The sequence below is a fragment of the Ascoidea rubescens genome, assembly GCF_001661345.1.
Source record: "Ascoidea rubescens DSM 1968 unplaced genomic scaffold ASCRUscaffold_1, whole genome shotgun sequence".
NCBI lineage: Eukaryota > Fungi > Ascomycota > Saccharomycetes > Ascoideales > Ascoideaceae > Ascoidea > Ascoidea rubescens.
Genome location: NW_017962913.1, coordinates 2,643,479 through 2,659,887, shown reverse-complemented (window position 1 = coordinate 2,659,887; position 16,409 = coordinate 2,643,479). Strand labels below are relative to the sequence as shown.

Here is a 16,409-nt window from a genome sequence, read left to right as displayed (position 1 = left end):
AAAGGATTTAAAAACAGTTTATATGAAAAATTTCACTCTCAACTTCCCATCTTCTTTTCCTCAGCTTTTACTCAGCTTTTACTCAGCGGTTTTGCACGAGCCAATGGAAACTTCTAGAGCCTCCGCCGGATCTGGCGGGTGGCTTTCCGGATACGGAGGTACGGTTGTATCTTGGATATTATTTGCGGAAACATAATTATATTTAACGGAAATCAGCGGATGTAAATGAGATTTCTTTAAACTTACATATATTTTTTTTTATAATTGCAATAGATTTGTATATCAATTAAACCAGCTCATTGAGAAATAAAACAAGTGAAAACAAAAGAAAAGTAATTATTTATAATCGTGAATCTAAACCGAGGTCTAATTTTTTTGAAACTAATTTATTGCAGTAATCAGTATACTTCATCAAAGCCCTTGGTGCATTGAATAAAATCTCGCCTTCACCAGTACAAGTGATAACACTTTTATTACCAAAAGTAACAGACATATGGGCTCCGGGTAGGGTTATGAAACTTTTTGGTAAGTTTTGAGCATTAAACTCAGAAAAGATGACATTTGAGATGTTGTCGCCAGAAATTCCTCCACAATGCATTGCACCTCCAGCACTTTTAACAAAATCCAAATCTGTGATATCACCAGCTGCAAAGATCTTATCTTCAAAGCCCTTAATAGAGCAATCATTGTTGATTCTAACTTGATCAAATTGGTTCAATGAGCCTAAAAATGGCGAGTTCTCAAATTTAAGATAATCAATATTATTTTTATGAGAATTGCACCAATAAACTAAATCAGCTTTTATTTCTTTATGCTCTGGATTATTGGTAATCAAAGTTATTAATCCATCATTTTTATTATTGCCCTTTTTGATCTCATCCAATACTCTTGTATTCAAAAGAGTATTTTCTTTTCCAATAACGTTTTGCAAGATCTCAGTGGATTTTTCAGCAAATTCCTTGGGTAATTTTGGCTCTTTTAAAATATTTGCATGTGGATGGATTAGTTTAACAGATTTATCGGGGTAATGTTGTTTTATCTCCCCTGCTACTTCGACACCCAATGCACCACCGCCGATTACAACCACTGAATTAGCAGATTTGATTTTTTTAAGGGATTGTCCCATCTCATCAACAAATTGCAGCCTAGTCAAGCCCTTGGGATCCAATGGCCAGTTTCTCGTCCTGCCAGTTGATACCGAACAATAGTCAAAATTTAAAACCTGATTGGAACTCGTTATAGCATGATCGGAATACAATCGATGGCAGCGGTCCTTTATGTGATTGATCTTAATAATAATACTATCTGATATGTTTAGAGTATTATTGATTGGCAAGTTTAAAGTTTTTTGATTATACTCAAAATAAGACTCATTTGCATGCTTTAGATCAAGTAAAGCTAGTGGAATACCCAAAATATTGATAAACCCATTTCTTGGTTCTAAAACGGTGATATCTAGATTCAATTTGAGAATATTTTTATTTGACAAGGCACTTGAATAAGCTGTTTGGTTTTTGGTAATGTTATTGATAATTGATTTAAGTGCTGAAAGACCGCCAAAAGCACCACCAACGATCAAGATATTTTTTGAAACTATACCAGTTGTCATTTTTTCGGAGTATTAAACTGGACAGTAAATATGAAAGCAATGATATTTATCTCACCTGGAGAAGAATAAGATTACAGGCCTGAAATTTTCATGAATAAACCCATAGCAATTTATATTCAAAACTAAAGTCATAATGATTTAGAATAATCATACATGGAGAAAGAATATAATTGAAGTTAGGGGTGGAATTAAACCTATTTGAGCCATCGAAAGGAGGAATAAGCCCTTCGTTGGAGTTAAGCAAAACAGCTTGATTCTGACAGCATTATTAAGGAAAGAGTTATAATTTGTAATGTGAAGATTCATTTATAATTGTTAGCTGTGAAATACAACAAAACTCTACACATCAAATCCACGGCTGTTTCTTAAAATGGCCGACAAACCGCCGCCTAGTGTTTTACAGCCGGAAGTAGCCTCAAACAGAACTATCTCCGTCAGTCAAGAAAAAAAATCCGCGCGGAGATAATCAACATTGGGAAAGCGTCATTTCGATAATTGTCCTTTCCTAATTTGCCTTGATTTGTCTTACTATTTTACTTTACTAATTTACTTTATTACTGTTTACTTTATTGCTGTTTAATGTACTTCAATTTGACTACTGTTATTGTCTGAGCACTGCTTGAGAAAAGCGTAATATTAGTTATATCCATAAAGTAGTGAAAAGTAGTGAAAAGTAGTGAAAAGTAGGGACAAGTATTGTATATATAGAATATGAATTGAGGTTCTATCTGGTTTATTTGGCAGCTTTTGGAGTGACGACAATGTTGTCCAACAATTCTCTTTCCGCAGCTTCAGCTTCAGCTTCCAAAATATATGGAGTTAAGTAAGGAATATCATCCTCTGCCTTTAATTGCTTGCTAGCTGGCAATAGATGATGTGTGAAAGAACATTGATGAGCAGTTAACATTCTGAAATTTCTAGCATAACTCTCTGATGGTGGTAATCTTCTAATTGCAGTTTGCATAACATCTGATTCTTCAGCAATTAAATCATCGAATCTAAGACCCATTTGACGGTATCCTGCGTATTCACAGAATAGTTTGCCTAGTGGAACAAAAGCTTTGGCTAAAACTGGAGTCTTTAATATAAAATCAGTAACTTTTACAACAGATGTTAAAGTGGCCATTTTGAAAAAAAAAAAGTATGATTTTGGAAGTACGAGACTGTGGTTGAAATAAATTATCCAAAATATTGATTGTAGATGAATATATGAATTCAAAATCTGATATACTTTCAGCTCTTCTCTGTAACTGTTTCTACTGTTCTCTAATATTCTGCAAGAAATCGACTGTATTGGTTTTTCAGCTGATTTGATTGGTCTAAATAATGTATAAGGGCGGGTAACTACATTTTAAATTTCTATACATGTTTGGTTATAATAACGTAAGCAATGCTGACTTTATATAATATTCAACATGTAATATGATGCTTAGGTAATCTTTACTTTACTCTTATCATTTAGATTTTCTACCAAATTCAAACAGTGTTAAATCTTCTTAATGGCTCATTTATTTATATGAAGTCTGGCAACATACTTTATTCTAAAACAGTTTATATTAAATTTCAGTAGCTCAAGTAAACTCAATTTTCCATTTTCTTTAAACACAAACTTGTTATTGGCATATGAAAATCTAATCTTTAATATTTCTTTCTTTCCTTTGTCTTCAACAGTTTCCAAAAGCGTCCTTGTTGGTAATTTAAAATCTTGAAACTTCAAATGTTCTTCTAATTTGAATAATTTATCCAGCTTGATGACAGAAGAAAAAAATGTGTAAAACTATAGTCATTCAAAATTGAATATAAGTTGGATAAATCATTATAATTACGATGTTTGTATTTATCTCTAATACCTTTGACCAAATTTTCATAGATATCTAAAATTGTTTTGAATTGAGTTTCAAGATACCTGGAGTCTTTGGAATTCAATATGGTGTTTTGAGCCTCAATAATATCATCTTGGATTTTTGAAAATGCAGATTCAGATCCAAATTGATTTTTAGTTGCAGTCATGAATGGACGAAATCTGTTATATGTGAAATTATTTGTTTTGAGTTTGGCCCAAACACAACGAAATGAATTAGAATTTTCTTTGAGGTTATAGTACGTTGAATTAAGTTCCAATATATCAAATAAATCTTGTGTTTTAATGGGTTTGGTTGTTATTTTTTTGATATCGACTTTTAATTCGGTGAGAGATTTGTATCTAATTATATGACAAGTCTAAAATTTTTAAATTCAATAATTCATTTAAATTTTTAGTACATCTGCCAATGTAGTTATGTCCCAAATAAAGCACTTTCAATTTTTTTTCAGTTTTGGAAGCAAACAACCATCAATATTTTTAAAGTGATTTGAAGAAAGATCCAAATACTTAATTGTTTTAAAAAGGTTTATATTTTTTAAACTGGAAAAACGATTTTCTGTCCATTTGAGTCTTGTTAGGGTTAATTGATTTCTAATTTCAAATTACAATATCGTTTCAATTCTATCAATTCAACTGCAATGGATATATTTTTTGCAAATCGAAAGATTGTAATTATATTTCTATCTAATTATAAATCGTGGTTATTTAGCTACAAAACTGGAAACATCTTCTTATGTAAGCACACTGATACTTGTATTGACATGCATCAGATCAAACCAATAAATAATGCTCTTTATCCTTATTTCTTCTTTGATAGCAACTTTTTTATTTTAGTGAGCATAACTGTTTTAAAAGATCTTCTACAGGATTGGCAATGCTAATTTATTATGTGAAATGTATATTATATATGTACTACTATAACAAATTAAAAACCAAATAATAACGATCTTTGTAAACTTTGTAAACATGTAACTGAAAACTTGACGAATATCAAGACTAACTGACTATTAAACAATGTCGCCAATGATTTTACTGGCTTCCCTATATGTTTGCAACAATTTGACACATTTTTCTCTTTCTTGAGCAAGATTTTCGTCTTCGTGAAGTAGCTCGTCGAATAAATTTTCTTTATACAACTTGCTAACTAACCTATTTTGAACACTTTCTTTGCAATAATTAACCAATAAAAACATAATTGCCTTGGGAACTTGGTCTTCAATCATTTGTCTAACTATATTAAAATATGATATAATTAGCCTTCTGATTAATTCGCATTCTAACTGTTCTCTGTCAGTTATATCCGAAATACTAGTTTGATCACTGGTACTTTTCAATTTCAAATCATCCAATGCCTGAGGTAACAATTCCCCATTACTTATCAGAATTAAACCATCTCTAGAATTATATTGCATAAGATTTGAGGATATGGATTTATTACTAGAATTTCCATAACTACTAACATATCCACTGTTAAAATTAACATTTTCATTATTGGAATTTCCATAATTAATACTAGAATTTCTTCTGCCACCTCTATTGCTATTACCGTTATTATTGATGATATCTTTATCACTTTTGCCTCCAAAAAAGTAATTTAAAAATGAATCCTTTGAATCATTTCTAGAATTTTCTTCATTGAAACTGTCAAATGAATCTCCACTTGCAATTCTGCTATGCCCTTTTCTTAATTTATTATCCTTTATATTCATTATTTTTTTGCTAGGATTATTCACGTTTCCATTAATTAATACATTATTATTCCCGCTTCCATTATTGTTGGATCCATTGTTGGATAAGTTATTAAGATTATGGTTGGAAGAATTTGTGTTTTTATTGGTATTACTAGCATTGATATTATTATCATTATTTTTCAAGTTTCCATTAATTTCTTTGCCATTATTTTGGTCACTATTTTTATCATTTTCATTACTGACATCATGACTCTCAATTGATTTTCTGGGCTTTCCTCCATCTTTTTCATTTCTTCTTCTATATTGTTCTTTAAGTTTCCTTTCTTCAACGACTTCTGTCATTGCTGCTGCTGCACCGATAAAATTTGGATGATTAGTATTGATATATGCTCTATGAATATTAATTAAACTTTCGACATAAGAGGCAGTTGGGCCTAGTCTCTCTCTCAATAGATCTGAAACGACTTCAATTAATTTTGTTTGAAATTTTGGATATCTTGCTAATTCTGGGATATTTGAGCCACAGCTATGAACAATTTTCATTAATTCTTCATAAACAAGTTCAACGCATTTATGAGATGGGGATTCTAATAGTTTAATTTGAGGTTTAACTAACAAGTCAAATGCCAATTCTGGTACAAATAACGATGGTCTTGGACCTGTTGAATTTCTTATAGCAATTCTAATATCAACTGTTGATAAGTTTGCAGTGGGATTGATTGCCTTTAATACTTTTCCAAATACATTGTTGTATATATAGTAAATTCTGGCACCGCCACATAATTCTTTTGTTGAAATGTCAAAAGTATTATTACCATCAATCGACGAAATAAAGCTTGTTGCGAATTTTGTCATCAAGGACAAGATTAAATTTTCTCTATTTTCCTTTGAATATAGGTTTGAATCACCATAGCTTAGTAGCTCCTGTTCAGTTTGGCCCATAAGAGTATTCAATTTGGCTTTTATGTCAGGTAATCTTTCTCTAATGTGGTTCATTAATATATGATTAAGAGTCTTTGATAAAAATTTAGTACCGCATTTATTGTGAATATTTTTGTAAACAGGGTGGGATAAGAAAAAATCATCTTCATCTCTTAGGGAGTCTTCTAGGGATTTATTTTGCATAATATCCTGTTGAGATCTATTGACCACGCCAATAAACCCTAGTTTCAATGGGTAAACCCTACCAGATAAGATGTCTAAAGCATTTGTACCATGATCCATTAGATCTAGTTTTGATAATACACCGATAGTTCTCTTTCCCAGAGGATCGACTTGTCTTGCTAATTTCAAGGCTTCGGAATTGACTAAATCGACATTAGCTGGAGAAACAGCCAAAATAATCGAGTTTGGTTTTGATATGTATTCCAAAATCAAGTTTCTAATTTGTTTTTCAATATCGGTTGGCTGGTCGCCAATAGGAACTTTTGTTATTCCAGGTAAATCAACTAGAGTTAAATTTAAAACATTTGGAGAATAGATCTTTAGATTGATTGGAATTCTGTTAATGCCTTTATTTTTACCGGCAATTCTCGATGTTTCATTTTCAATTTCTAGTTTAATATCCTCAAAGTTATAAAATCTTTTTCCAGGCAAATGTAAAAACTCACCCCACTCATTTGGTAGAGTAAACTTGTTTACTAAGGGTTGATTGTTATTGTTATTGTTGATGTTTGGATTATTGTTGAGAGTTTGATTGCTGGCATATTGTCTTAGATGTTGATCCAAAGTCATGCTGTTAGCCATGTTAATGTTGTTGATGTTGTTGGTAGCGTTTGGATTGTTTATAGAAGCTAAAGAATTTTTGGAGACATCCCCAGTATTTTTGAAAATTAATGGAGAATCTTCAGAAATGTTGACTAGTTGTAAGATCAAAGGCCTTCTGGTAACGATTCCTGTGCCTCTTGGTAGGAAATCTTTACCCACAACGTTTTCTAAAACCGAAGATTTACCAGAGGATTGAGAGCCAATAACAGAAATCTGGGGCAAGTCTAGAGAGTCGTTGCCTATGGTGTTATAAACTAGGTCTTGCAATTTGTTTATAACATCTAGTATCCTTGAATCAAAGCCAGACATTGTTTAACACGAGAGTAACTGCAACTAGATGGAAATGGTGAAAGAGCGTAAAAATGAACAAAGTTGGTCCAGATTGATCTGATCTGATCTAGCTTGAGACCAAAAGACAAGTTCTGGTGTTTACTGTTGATGCTCCTTTAGAGAATAAGCTGTGCAGAGGCAAAGAGAGTTGTGGAAGCACACCAAACACGAAACAGAACAGGCAGCAAATGGCAAGCAGCAGAAGCAGCAAAACACAGCAAACAGAGAAGAAACAAGGAAGCAGCAGAAGCAGCAGAAGCAGCAACGTCGTCACAGCAAAGCAGTTGGTTTCTGAGGAGTTGGTTTTTGTTTCTGATTTGCGAAAACCGCAAATTTTGCTCGGCGGCCGCGCCATGGGAGTGGGTTTGAGCTGCTTTTGCTGCTTTGTCGCCTCCGGGGCCTACAGTTGGTGGTTGCAAACAGAAGAAACATCTTATTGAACAGTACAGAGAAAAGCTAGAGACTGGATTTACACACAAGGGAAAGGCACAGCTTTCGCTACGTTCGTTTCATGTCGTATTTTGTATTTTGTATTTTTTTTCGGGTTTTGTGGTGTTTTGAGGTTTAGTGCACAAACACACTTAACTAAAGAATATTGAAGTCCAAATGCTGAACGAGATTGTGAAAATTATCAAAAACGATCCAAAGTAGATCAATCCCTCAACTGGTCTGGCGGTGATGGTGCCCTTTGGATCTTCGTATACATCCAAGATGTACTGATTGGCACTGGCCAAGTAGATTTTGGAGTAAATGTACGCTTGGTTGTACTTCTCTTTAATGCTTTCGATAATTTGATTCTTGTCAAAGCTGCTTATTATATCAAGAATTTTACTGCCTTCTTCTTCATCGTCGTCGTCCTCAAAAGTTGGTGGTTTAGATGGACTCTTTGGTGCCTTTGGTGCATTGGCTGACGATTCTTGTTCTTCGATATCTAATTTGGGAACGAATGTGGTATTGCCAACGAATTCAGCTTCTCTGATTGAATGTCCAAGGTAAATGTTGTCAAACAAAATATCATTATCCATAGTCCATAATTCAAAACCAATACCTCCAATCTCTTCAAGATCGGCAGGTTTGGAATCTTCGTAATAATCGGGATTGGGGATCTTTCTTGGTTTCCACTCGCCTTGATAGTTGACGTTGGTAATTAATGGTTGTCTCCATTTGCCTTTGTATTCAGGGTTGGGGATTTGTGGTGCTTCCCATTTACCACATCCATGTTTTTGACAAACTGGATTGGGGATTTCGGGAGCAATCCATTCTCCATCTTCCTCTTCATCCCAATCTTCTGGAACTTTGGCATCTGGATCAGTGATATGGTTAGGAGCATCTTCGTCCCAATTTTTGGGTTTTTTAGCCTTTGGATCGGGAATTAATTTAGGCTGAGTTTCATCCCAATCCTCTGGTTTTTCGGTTTGGTCTGGATCTGGAATTTCTTCTTCATCATCCCAATCCTCTGGTTTGACATCATTCACATCGTCAATTTCCTTTTCTGGATTCAATTTGGGTGAGAATGTATTTTCATCAGTCAATGATCCGGCTTTAGCAACATCACCATTAATTCTAATTTCATAATTTTGATTTTCATCAAGAATCAATGTATATAGCGTGGAGACCTTGACATTTCTAATCATTGGAGGAGTTTTGAGATGCTTTTCTTCATACTCTCCGGTGACTGGATCTTTTCTTTTGATAATCAAATGCACCTTATTGGTTGTTCCACATTTATCTGGACCAAACATAACTTGGTATGGTGTCTCATTTGAAAAATGATTTTCTTTCAATTCTTGCGAATTTGATAATAATTTGATATAAGCGCCACCACAAGATAACCCTTTTTGCAATTTCACCTCATATTGAAGCACTAGTGTATTGTCTTTGTTATTAAATGGTTTGTCGAAAATGGTAGAAATAGCATGGTGGGCAGCAGGAGATTTGACCACCAACCCTTTATCATTTTTAAATCCAGCATAGATTGATGGTTCCTCCACGTCCCATTTCCCAACATAAGTAAACTCTCCATCTCTTCTAGCGTGGGATACGGTCCAACGTTTCTTCCACTCTTTATCTTGAAATGTCTCTAAAAATGAGTCCTCAGAAAGACCAAAGTCAATTGGGGTATACTCTGGATGAACTATTTGAATTGATGCCTCTCCATCCTCGCCAAACTTCTCTTCAATCTCAACCGATGCGAGCGACTTGGAAAACAAGAACAATTGAGCATATAGCAATGCTTGGAGAACAAAATTATTAGTAAACTTCATTGCCAACGTAAGATCCAATTTCAATTAAACAACACAATCAAGCACCTCTTTGGCAATAAACGCTGTGATCTGATCTCTGCTCTTCTTCAGAATCGTAGCCTGATGGCAGTGCTTTTATACCCCGACGGGCCTAAATTACCACGTAGACGTTAAGACGCCCGTCTGTGCGGAACCTAGTGTGTATGCGCTGAAAGATGCATATAGTACATATTGTGCATGGCTACAATTTTTTTTATTTTGAATTTTTTTATTTTTTGATGCTGAAAAATTTTCCAGATTTTATTTGATCAAAGAAGCATTTTGTGGACTCAAGTCTGTCTTTATTGCAAATCAGAACAATCTGGATATCATTCTCGACATGGCTCCTGATATTCAAAGAAAGAGAAAGTTTTCGGTCTCTGAAGCTTCAAGGCCAGATCAAAAACAGATCTCTCAATTACTGTCAAAGCAGGCTGATATTTCATTTCCTAGAGGTGGTGCTTCAATATTAACTCCATTGGAGGTCAAAGAAATTGCCAATGAAGCTGCTAGGGATGTCTTGTTTGAAACAAATGAGGCCAAAGCTACCGAACCCTTGAAAAAAAAATCTAAAAACACTAAATTTAAAAATAAAAATACTGCTGAAAACAAAAAACATTCTATTTCTGATAAGGATATTGAGGAATCAGAACATATATCTATCGACGAAATCTCCAAAAACATATTAAAAGTTGGCTCAATGGTTCTAGGTCAAGTTAGACAAGTCAACGAATTCAATGTCATACTATCTTTACCAAGTGGAAGAACCGGTTTCGTCTCAATAACTGATATATCAGACGAAATCACTGATAGAGTTGTGGAATATGAAAACTCAAAAGCACCTATAGATTCTAATTCTAACGACTCGGAATCAGAATCAGAATCAGAATCAGATGCTGAAAGTGAGAACGAAGATGAAGACACCATTAAAATCAAAAACAATATTACTAAATCTGAACCAAAAGAAAAATTCAAAATTCCTACTATTAAAAATTTAATAAAAGTTGGCCAGTGGTTGAGGGCCATTGTGATTGAGCCAAACCATGATCTTCCTGCACAATATAGAAAAAAGAAAGGATTCAAACAAATTGTATTGTCTCTTGAACCTTCACTAGTAAACCAGTCATTAGATACTGATGACTTGATACCTAATCAAACCATACAAGGAACCATCAAATCCATAGAAGATCACATCATTATTTTCAATGTTTGTGCTTTTAAAGAATATAATTTTTTTCTTCATAAAAGTGATTTACCAAAAGATACAAATTTGACAAATTACAATGTTGGTTCTATGCAACTTTTATCAATTAAATCTGTGGCTAACAAAACTATAAATGTTACTTTAGCAAGTAATTTTTCCAAAAAAAACCAGAATCTAGTTAAAAATATTTCTTCTATAGATAGCGTTGTTCCTGGCAATTTGGTTAATTTAGTTATATCCCAAATAAGCAAAAATGGTATTGCAGGAAAAATATATGGTGTGATTAACTCCTCCATAAACTTGATACATTTGAATTTATTTAACTTTGATCAACTACAAAACAATTTTCAAGTTGGTTCAATTATAAAAGTCAGAGTTTTAGCCAGTTATATTATTAACAATTCAAAAAAGTTGTTTGTGTCTATTTTAGAAAAAATCTTGACATTCAAGGAATCTAGAGCAACAGAACTTTTTCAACTAAAAGGCAAATTCTCTATTGGAAGTGTTATTAATGGTGCTGAGATTGTTGGGGAAGATTCTGAACGCTTTTATTTTAATCTTGGGAGCAACAAAAGAGGTTTTGCTCTTAAAACTGACACCAAAACCAATTCTATCTCGGATGAAAAAGTGGTTGGAACAAAGTGTAACGCTGCAATAATGAGATATGATACATACGAATCAAGATTTCTTTTATCATTAAAAGATGGATACATAACAAGAGAGTATATTTCTCCAAAGGATGTTCCAATTGGAAAAATCTTAACTGTCACCGTTAAAAAAATTCAAAAAACAAACAAGCAAGAATCAATTCGATGCAAAACTGTTGGTAGCAATTTTCCTTGTTATGTTCCACATAATCAAGTAAATGATCTTTATTTTATAAAAGCATCGCAAAAATATAAAGTCGGTGATCAAGTTGAGGCCAGAGTAATTAATTACAATCATGATGCTCGTGAGCTCATTCTTACCTTTAGAGATTCATTTATTAATGCAAATAAGAATGAAATTATAACTTCGTGGAAAAATATAAAAGTTGATAACTCGTACATTGGATATATTTCTCAAATCAAAGAAGACCATGATTATGCTGAAGTGTCTTTTTTTGGAGATGTCAAAGGTGCTTTGTCAAAATATAAAATAAATAAAATCAAATTTAAAAAGATTGAAAATATTTTAACTTTAAATCAAACTATCAAAGTTAATGTTTTATCTGTTAATTTAAAAAAAAAAAATTTAAAATTAGATTATACTTCTAAAGATTCAAATGACAATGAAACTAAAGGTTTGAAAAATTTGATATCGGGTCAAAGTATAATTGAAAATGCAATCATTAAAAAAAAAACATCTAAATCTATTACTGTAAATCTTCCAGATAATGACTCTTTTGCTGTAATAGAATATGTACATTTAAGTGACGAAAAATCATCTCCTCAAAAACTTATGAAAGATCTAAAAATTGGAAAGAATTTGGAGTGTTTGGTTCTCAAGGCTAAGGGTAATGCTTTGTTACTTACTTGCAAAAAAAGTCTCATTGAAAGTGCAAAAAATCATCTGTTACCAAGGTCCTTCTCTGACTTAAAGCTTTCAGACCAACCTTTATATGGATATATTGCTAGTATCACTGATAAGCAATTATTTATTAGATTTGCTGACGATTTAACTGGGTGTATGAAAAAAAAAGACGCTCTTGGTAATCACAAGTCAAAAGTACTTTTAAGAAATATCTACTCTCTTAATGAATCGATAAAGTGTTATGTCTCTAAAATAGAAACCGCAAAAAAACAATTTTTTTTAAAAAAGAACCCTCCTTTCTCGAAAACAATAAATGATAATGCTGATAAAGACTCATCAAAAAAAGTTAATTTAAAATCAAAAATAGAGCCAAATAACCACAAATTTGCCGAGAAACCTATATTCAGACCAAAATATGACCCCAGTCTAACCATCAAAGAAGTAGAAATCGGCAAATTTTATGGTGGAATTGTGAAGTTGGTATCACGGAATTATGTGAATATAAAACTATCTGATACTATCACAGGCAGTTCGTTCATTACTGAAGCTTTAGATGACTATGATTTGAATTTAAGTGATACCTATCAACCTAAGTCAATTGTTACTTGCAAAGTTTTATGTATTGACAGCAATAACAAAAAGTTAACTATATCTCTTCGTGATGATAATAAGAAAACTTCAAAGGATCCATATTATAACTCATTTGAACAGCTCAAAAGGGGCGATGTTGTAAGAGGTTTTATTAAGAATATCGCAGATATTGGTGTATTCATCTATATTGGGCGTAATTTAACAGCTTTAGTTAGAATTACAGATTTGTCTGATGATTTTGTCAAAGATTGGAAAAATGAATTTAAAGTTAATCAGTTGGTCAAAGGAAGAATACTCTCTTCAAATGGTGAAGGCCAAATATTGATGACATTGAAAAAATCTCAAGTTGAAGGCAAACTACTCAAAATATTCAGTGATATTAAAGTAGATGATATTTTTGAGGGAATAATCAAAAATATCGCCGAGTTCGGTATTTTTGTTAACTTGAAAGGAACTAACAATATTAATGGTTTATGTCATAAATCTGAAATATCTGACAGCAAAAACTTGTCAGAATTAAAAGGAATATTTAATGTGGGAGACAAGATCAAAGTAAAAGTTTTGAAAATTGATAATGCGAAAAAAAAGTTATCATTGGGAATGAAAGCTTCCTATTTTATTAACAAATCCATATCTAAAAATGAAGATATTGAAATGGCAGATATTGATATTTCTAAAAGGTCTATTAGAGATAAAGAATTTAAATCGACTGAAGCTGATGAAAATTTCGATTTTGACTCTGAAAGTGATATTGAAATGAAAGATTTTTCTGATGAAGAAGGCGAAAGTGAAAGTGAAAGTGAAAGTGAGAGTGAAGATGAAGATAATGAAACTGATACACATGAAAATGAAGATTTGTTGCAAGGTTTAACATTTAATAGTCTTAGCACCAATGGATTTGATTGGACTGCCAGTATATTAAATCAAGCTGATGACAAAGATCCTTTCTCTGACGATGAAGATTTTATGGACGTTCAAAAAAAGAAAAAGAAAGTAAAGAAAACTCAAACTGAAGATAAAACAGCACAATTAAACTCTAGAACGCCCCAATCTGTTGCTGATTATGAAAGATTATTGATTGGAGACCCAAATTCATCAACTTTATGGGTTGGATATATGGGATTCCAGTTATCGTTGAGTGAGATTGAAAAGGCCCGTGAAATTGGTGAAAGAGCATTGAAAACCATTTTCTATAGAGAAGAAGAGGAAAAAAGAAATATCTGGATAGCGTTGTTAAATCTTGAAAATAGTTTTGGAACTGATGAAACTTTGGATAAATGTTTTAAAAAGTCATGCCAATATATGGATTCTTTGACAATGCACAAGCGATTACTATACATATACAGATCCTCTTCCAAAGTAGAAAAAGCCATAGAGCTTTACAATTCAATGATTAAAAAATTCGGCTCAGGTGTTTCAGTATGGATCGAATATGGAGAATTTTTAGTTGAACAAAACAAAAATGACGAAGCTCGTGAATTATTAGGAAAAGCCTTGGGTGTATTACCAAAGAGAGATCATTTAGACGTTGTTCGTAAGTTTGCTACAATAGAATTTCAAAAGGGAGATCCAGAACAAGGAAGATCACTTTTTGAAGGGTTGATTGCAGATGTGCCCAAAAGATTAGATATATGGAATGGATATATTGATCAAGAAATTAAACAAGATGAAAAGGAAAAAGTCGAGGAGTTGTTTGAAAGACTCATAGTAAGAAAAATGAGCAAAAAACAGGCCAAATTTTTCTTCACAAAGTGGTTGAATTTTGAAGAAACCAAAAAAGATGAAAAAGCAGTTGATTATGTGAAGGCAAAGGCTATTGAACATGTTCAAGGAACAAATTGATTGTATATCTGAAACTTTATACTCTATTTTTTTTTTGCAATTGTTACATACAAAGATAATATAATTAATTTTTTTAATTTGGTTTATTTTCTACTTTTTAAAACTCAGCGTCGATAATTTCTATTATATATTTTCATCGTGTGAATATTATAAAAGAAATATTGTTTGAAATTAACAGGATCTCATGGTGTTTGGGAACTAGATGATTATGATTTTTTGCTGTTGTTATTTGATGCAATAGTAAAAGTAAAAATAGAAAACAACTGCCTTAATTTGCTGCCATCAGACTTCAATATCCAATAACCAAAAAATGATAAACTAATCAAAAACTTTATAAAGGCCTAAAAGCAGCAGAAAAGAGTTTTCTCTACTCAAAAAATTCCAGAAAGCAACAAATACACAAAAATTGGTGTGAAAAAGATAAAACTATTGTTTTATTGGNTCAATCTCATGCATGTCAATGCATGGCATCCGAAGAATTACGCATACTATATATATTTCCAAAAGAAAACCTCACTATTTATATATCGATATTTTGTTCTGTTTTCATAGAAATAAACATGTTCGATGTATCGTCTATAGCCAGCAAGAAATACATCAATATTGAACTTGAGATCTCAAAAAAAGTCACACCAAATATATTATATGGATTACCACCTCACATTCTCAATGCTATTTGACCCAACTCTCCTTTAAACAGAAGTTCTTGTTTATTTCTTCTACTAACTCCATCGCCAAAAGGATATGTTTGAAGCATATATTCAAGAGCATTAAATTGATTTCGACTCCTTTTTATCTTTCTTACCATCGCTCTTCTAACAATTATACCCTTTCCAAGTCTCTATTGAAATTAGACTTTAAAGATGTTCCGATTTTTAAAAACTATTTGAATCAATTCACCAGTAATATATATCTCCTAATAGATTTGCCCAACAAAGCCTTATTAAAAAATCGTGAAAAAATAATTACCATGTTTAGTTCAATGAAAAAGATTCCAATCTTAGTACGAACAAAGTTTTTCTGCGAGTGTTCTGCACCTTACTCTGCACATTACTTAGCATTTAAAGTACGTGATGACTTTTGGAAGTGTATATCATCAATCAAAGACTTGCTACTAATTCAAAAGCACACACTAAAAACAATAATGATTGATTTTGGTTGATTAATTAGTTGGGACACAAACCAAATTTAAAAACATTGAAAATGACATTTAATAGTTTTTTCAATTTTCAAAATTTCAAAATTCCTAAAAATATACAGCATTTGGATTTTTCTTACTATCATATTAACAATATTAAAAATATTAGTTTTTTCAATTTGAGAAATTTAGAATTTCCTAAAGAAATAAAGTGTTTTGATTTTTCTTTTAATAGAATTGGAAATATTAAAGGTGTTTCATTTCCGAAAGAGTTGGTTACTTTAAATTTATCAAATAATTGGATTTCTGAAATTGATAATTTATTCAAATGTAAAAAATTGGAGATCCTTTATTTGCAATTTAATTGTATTAAATCTATATCACAATTGCATTAGAAGTATTGATAACTGTTTTAAGAATTTAGTAAATCTAAAAACATTGATTTTAAAAAAAAAANAAATACCCAGAGAATTTAAATTCGTTAAACTTATCAAATAATGCTATTAAAAGGCTATCAATGATCAAAGAATTAAATAATTGCTCATACATAGACCTAAGATGTAACAAAATAAAAACAAT

General features: G+C 32.0%; 8 protein-coding genes across 8 annotated transcripts in view; 4 read left to right on the top strand and 4 right to left on the bottom strand.

Moving 5' to 3' along the window:
- Positions 1 to 136: 136 nt before the first annotated feature.
- On the bottom strand, positions 137 to 1,890 carry ASCRUDRAFT_73946 (uncharacterized protein). Its single transcript, XM_020192492.1, has one exon. It carries the CDS (start codon positions 1,607 to 1,609, stop codon positions 341 to 343), a length of 1,269 nt encoding a protein of 422 aa, XP_020050597.1. The 5' UTR covers positions 1,610 to 1,890; the 3' UTR covers positions 137 to 340.
- Positions 1,891 to 2,105: 215 nt separating this feature from the next.
- On the bottom strand, positions 2,106 to 2,874 carry QCR7 (ubiquinol--cytochrome-c reductase subunit 7). The gene has a single exon (XM_020192491.1). It carries the CDS (start codon positions 2,733 to 2,735, stop codon positions 2,343 to 2,345), a length of 393 nt encoding a protein of 130 aa, XP_020050596.1. The 5' UTR covers positions 2,736 to 2,874; the 3' UTR covers positions 2,106 to 2,342.
- A 460-nt stretch (positions 2,875 to 3,334) lies between these two features.
- DNM1 (dynamin-related GTPase DNM1) lies at positions 3,335 to 7,240 on the bottom strand (the record flags this gene model as incomplete). Its single annotated transcript, XM_020191276.1, has 2 exons — positions 3,335 to 3,829; positions 4,487 to 7,240. The coding sequence occupies 2 exons, from the start codon at positions 7,238 to 7,240 to the stop codon at positions 3,335 to 3,337; spliced, it is 3,249 nt and encodes a 1,082-aa protein (XP_020050595.1).
- A 105-nt stretch (positions 7,241 to 7,345) lies between these two features.
- On the top strand, positions 7,346 to 7,772 carry ASCRUDRAFT_104173 (uncharacterized protein). Its single transcript, XM_020188586.1, has one exon. The coding sequence runs from the start codon at positions 7,450 to 7,452 to the stop codon at positions 7,699 to 7,701; it is 252 nt and encodes an 83-aa protein (XP_020050594.1). The 5' UTR covers positions 7,346 to 7,449; the 3' UTR covers positions 7,702 to 7,772.
- Positions 7,773 to 8,130: 358 nt separating this feature from the next.
- Positions 8,131 to 9,375, bottom strand: CNE1 (calnexin; the record flags this gene model as incomplete). Its single annotated transcript, XM_020189573.1, has 1 exon — positions 8,131 to 9,375. A coding segment is annotated over one exon (1,245 nt), but the record flags the coding sequence as incomplete, so codon positions are not given.
- A 452-nt stretch (positions 9,376 to 9,827) lies between these two features.
- On the top strand, positions 9,828 to 14,971 carry RRP5 (Rrp5p). Its single transcript, XM_020192490.1, has one exon. It carries the CDS (start codon positions 9,884 to 9,886, stop codon positions 14,690 to 14,692), a length of 4,809 nt encoding a protein of 1,602 aa, XP_020050592.1. The 5' UTR covers positions 9,828 to 9,883; the 3' UTR covers positions 14,693 to 14,971.
- Positions 14,972 to 15,895: 924 nt separating this feature from the next.
- On the top strand, positions 15,896 to 16,225 carry ASCRUDRAFT_6129 (uncharacterized protein; the record flags this gene model as incomplete). The annotated part of the gene is made up of 1 exon (XM_020191274.1): positions 15,896 to 16,225. The coding sequence occupies one exon, from the start codon at positions 15,896 to 15,898 to the stop codon at positions 16,223 to 16,225; it is 330 nt and encodes a 109-aa protein (XP_020050591.1).
- A 48-nt stretch (positions 16,226 to 16,273) lies between these two features.
- The window catches only part of ASCRUDRAFT_73940 (uncharacterized protein), an 816-nt gene continuing 680 nt past the window's right edge, over positions 16,274 to 16,409 (top strand). Inside the window, exon 1 of the mRNA XM_020192489.1 lies at positions 16,274 to 16,409. This exon is cut by the window's right edge and continues 680 nt beyond it. The gene's annotated coding sequence lies outside the window, so the exon portion shown is untranslated.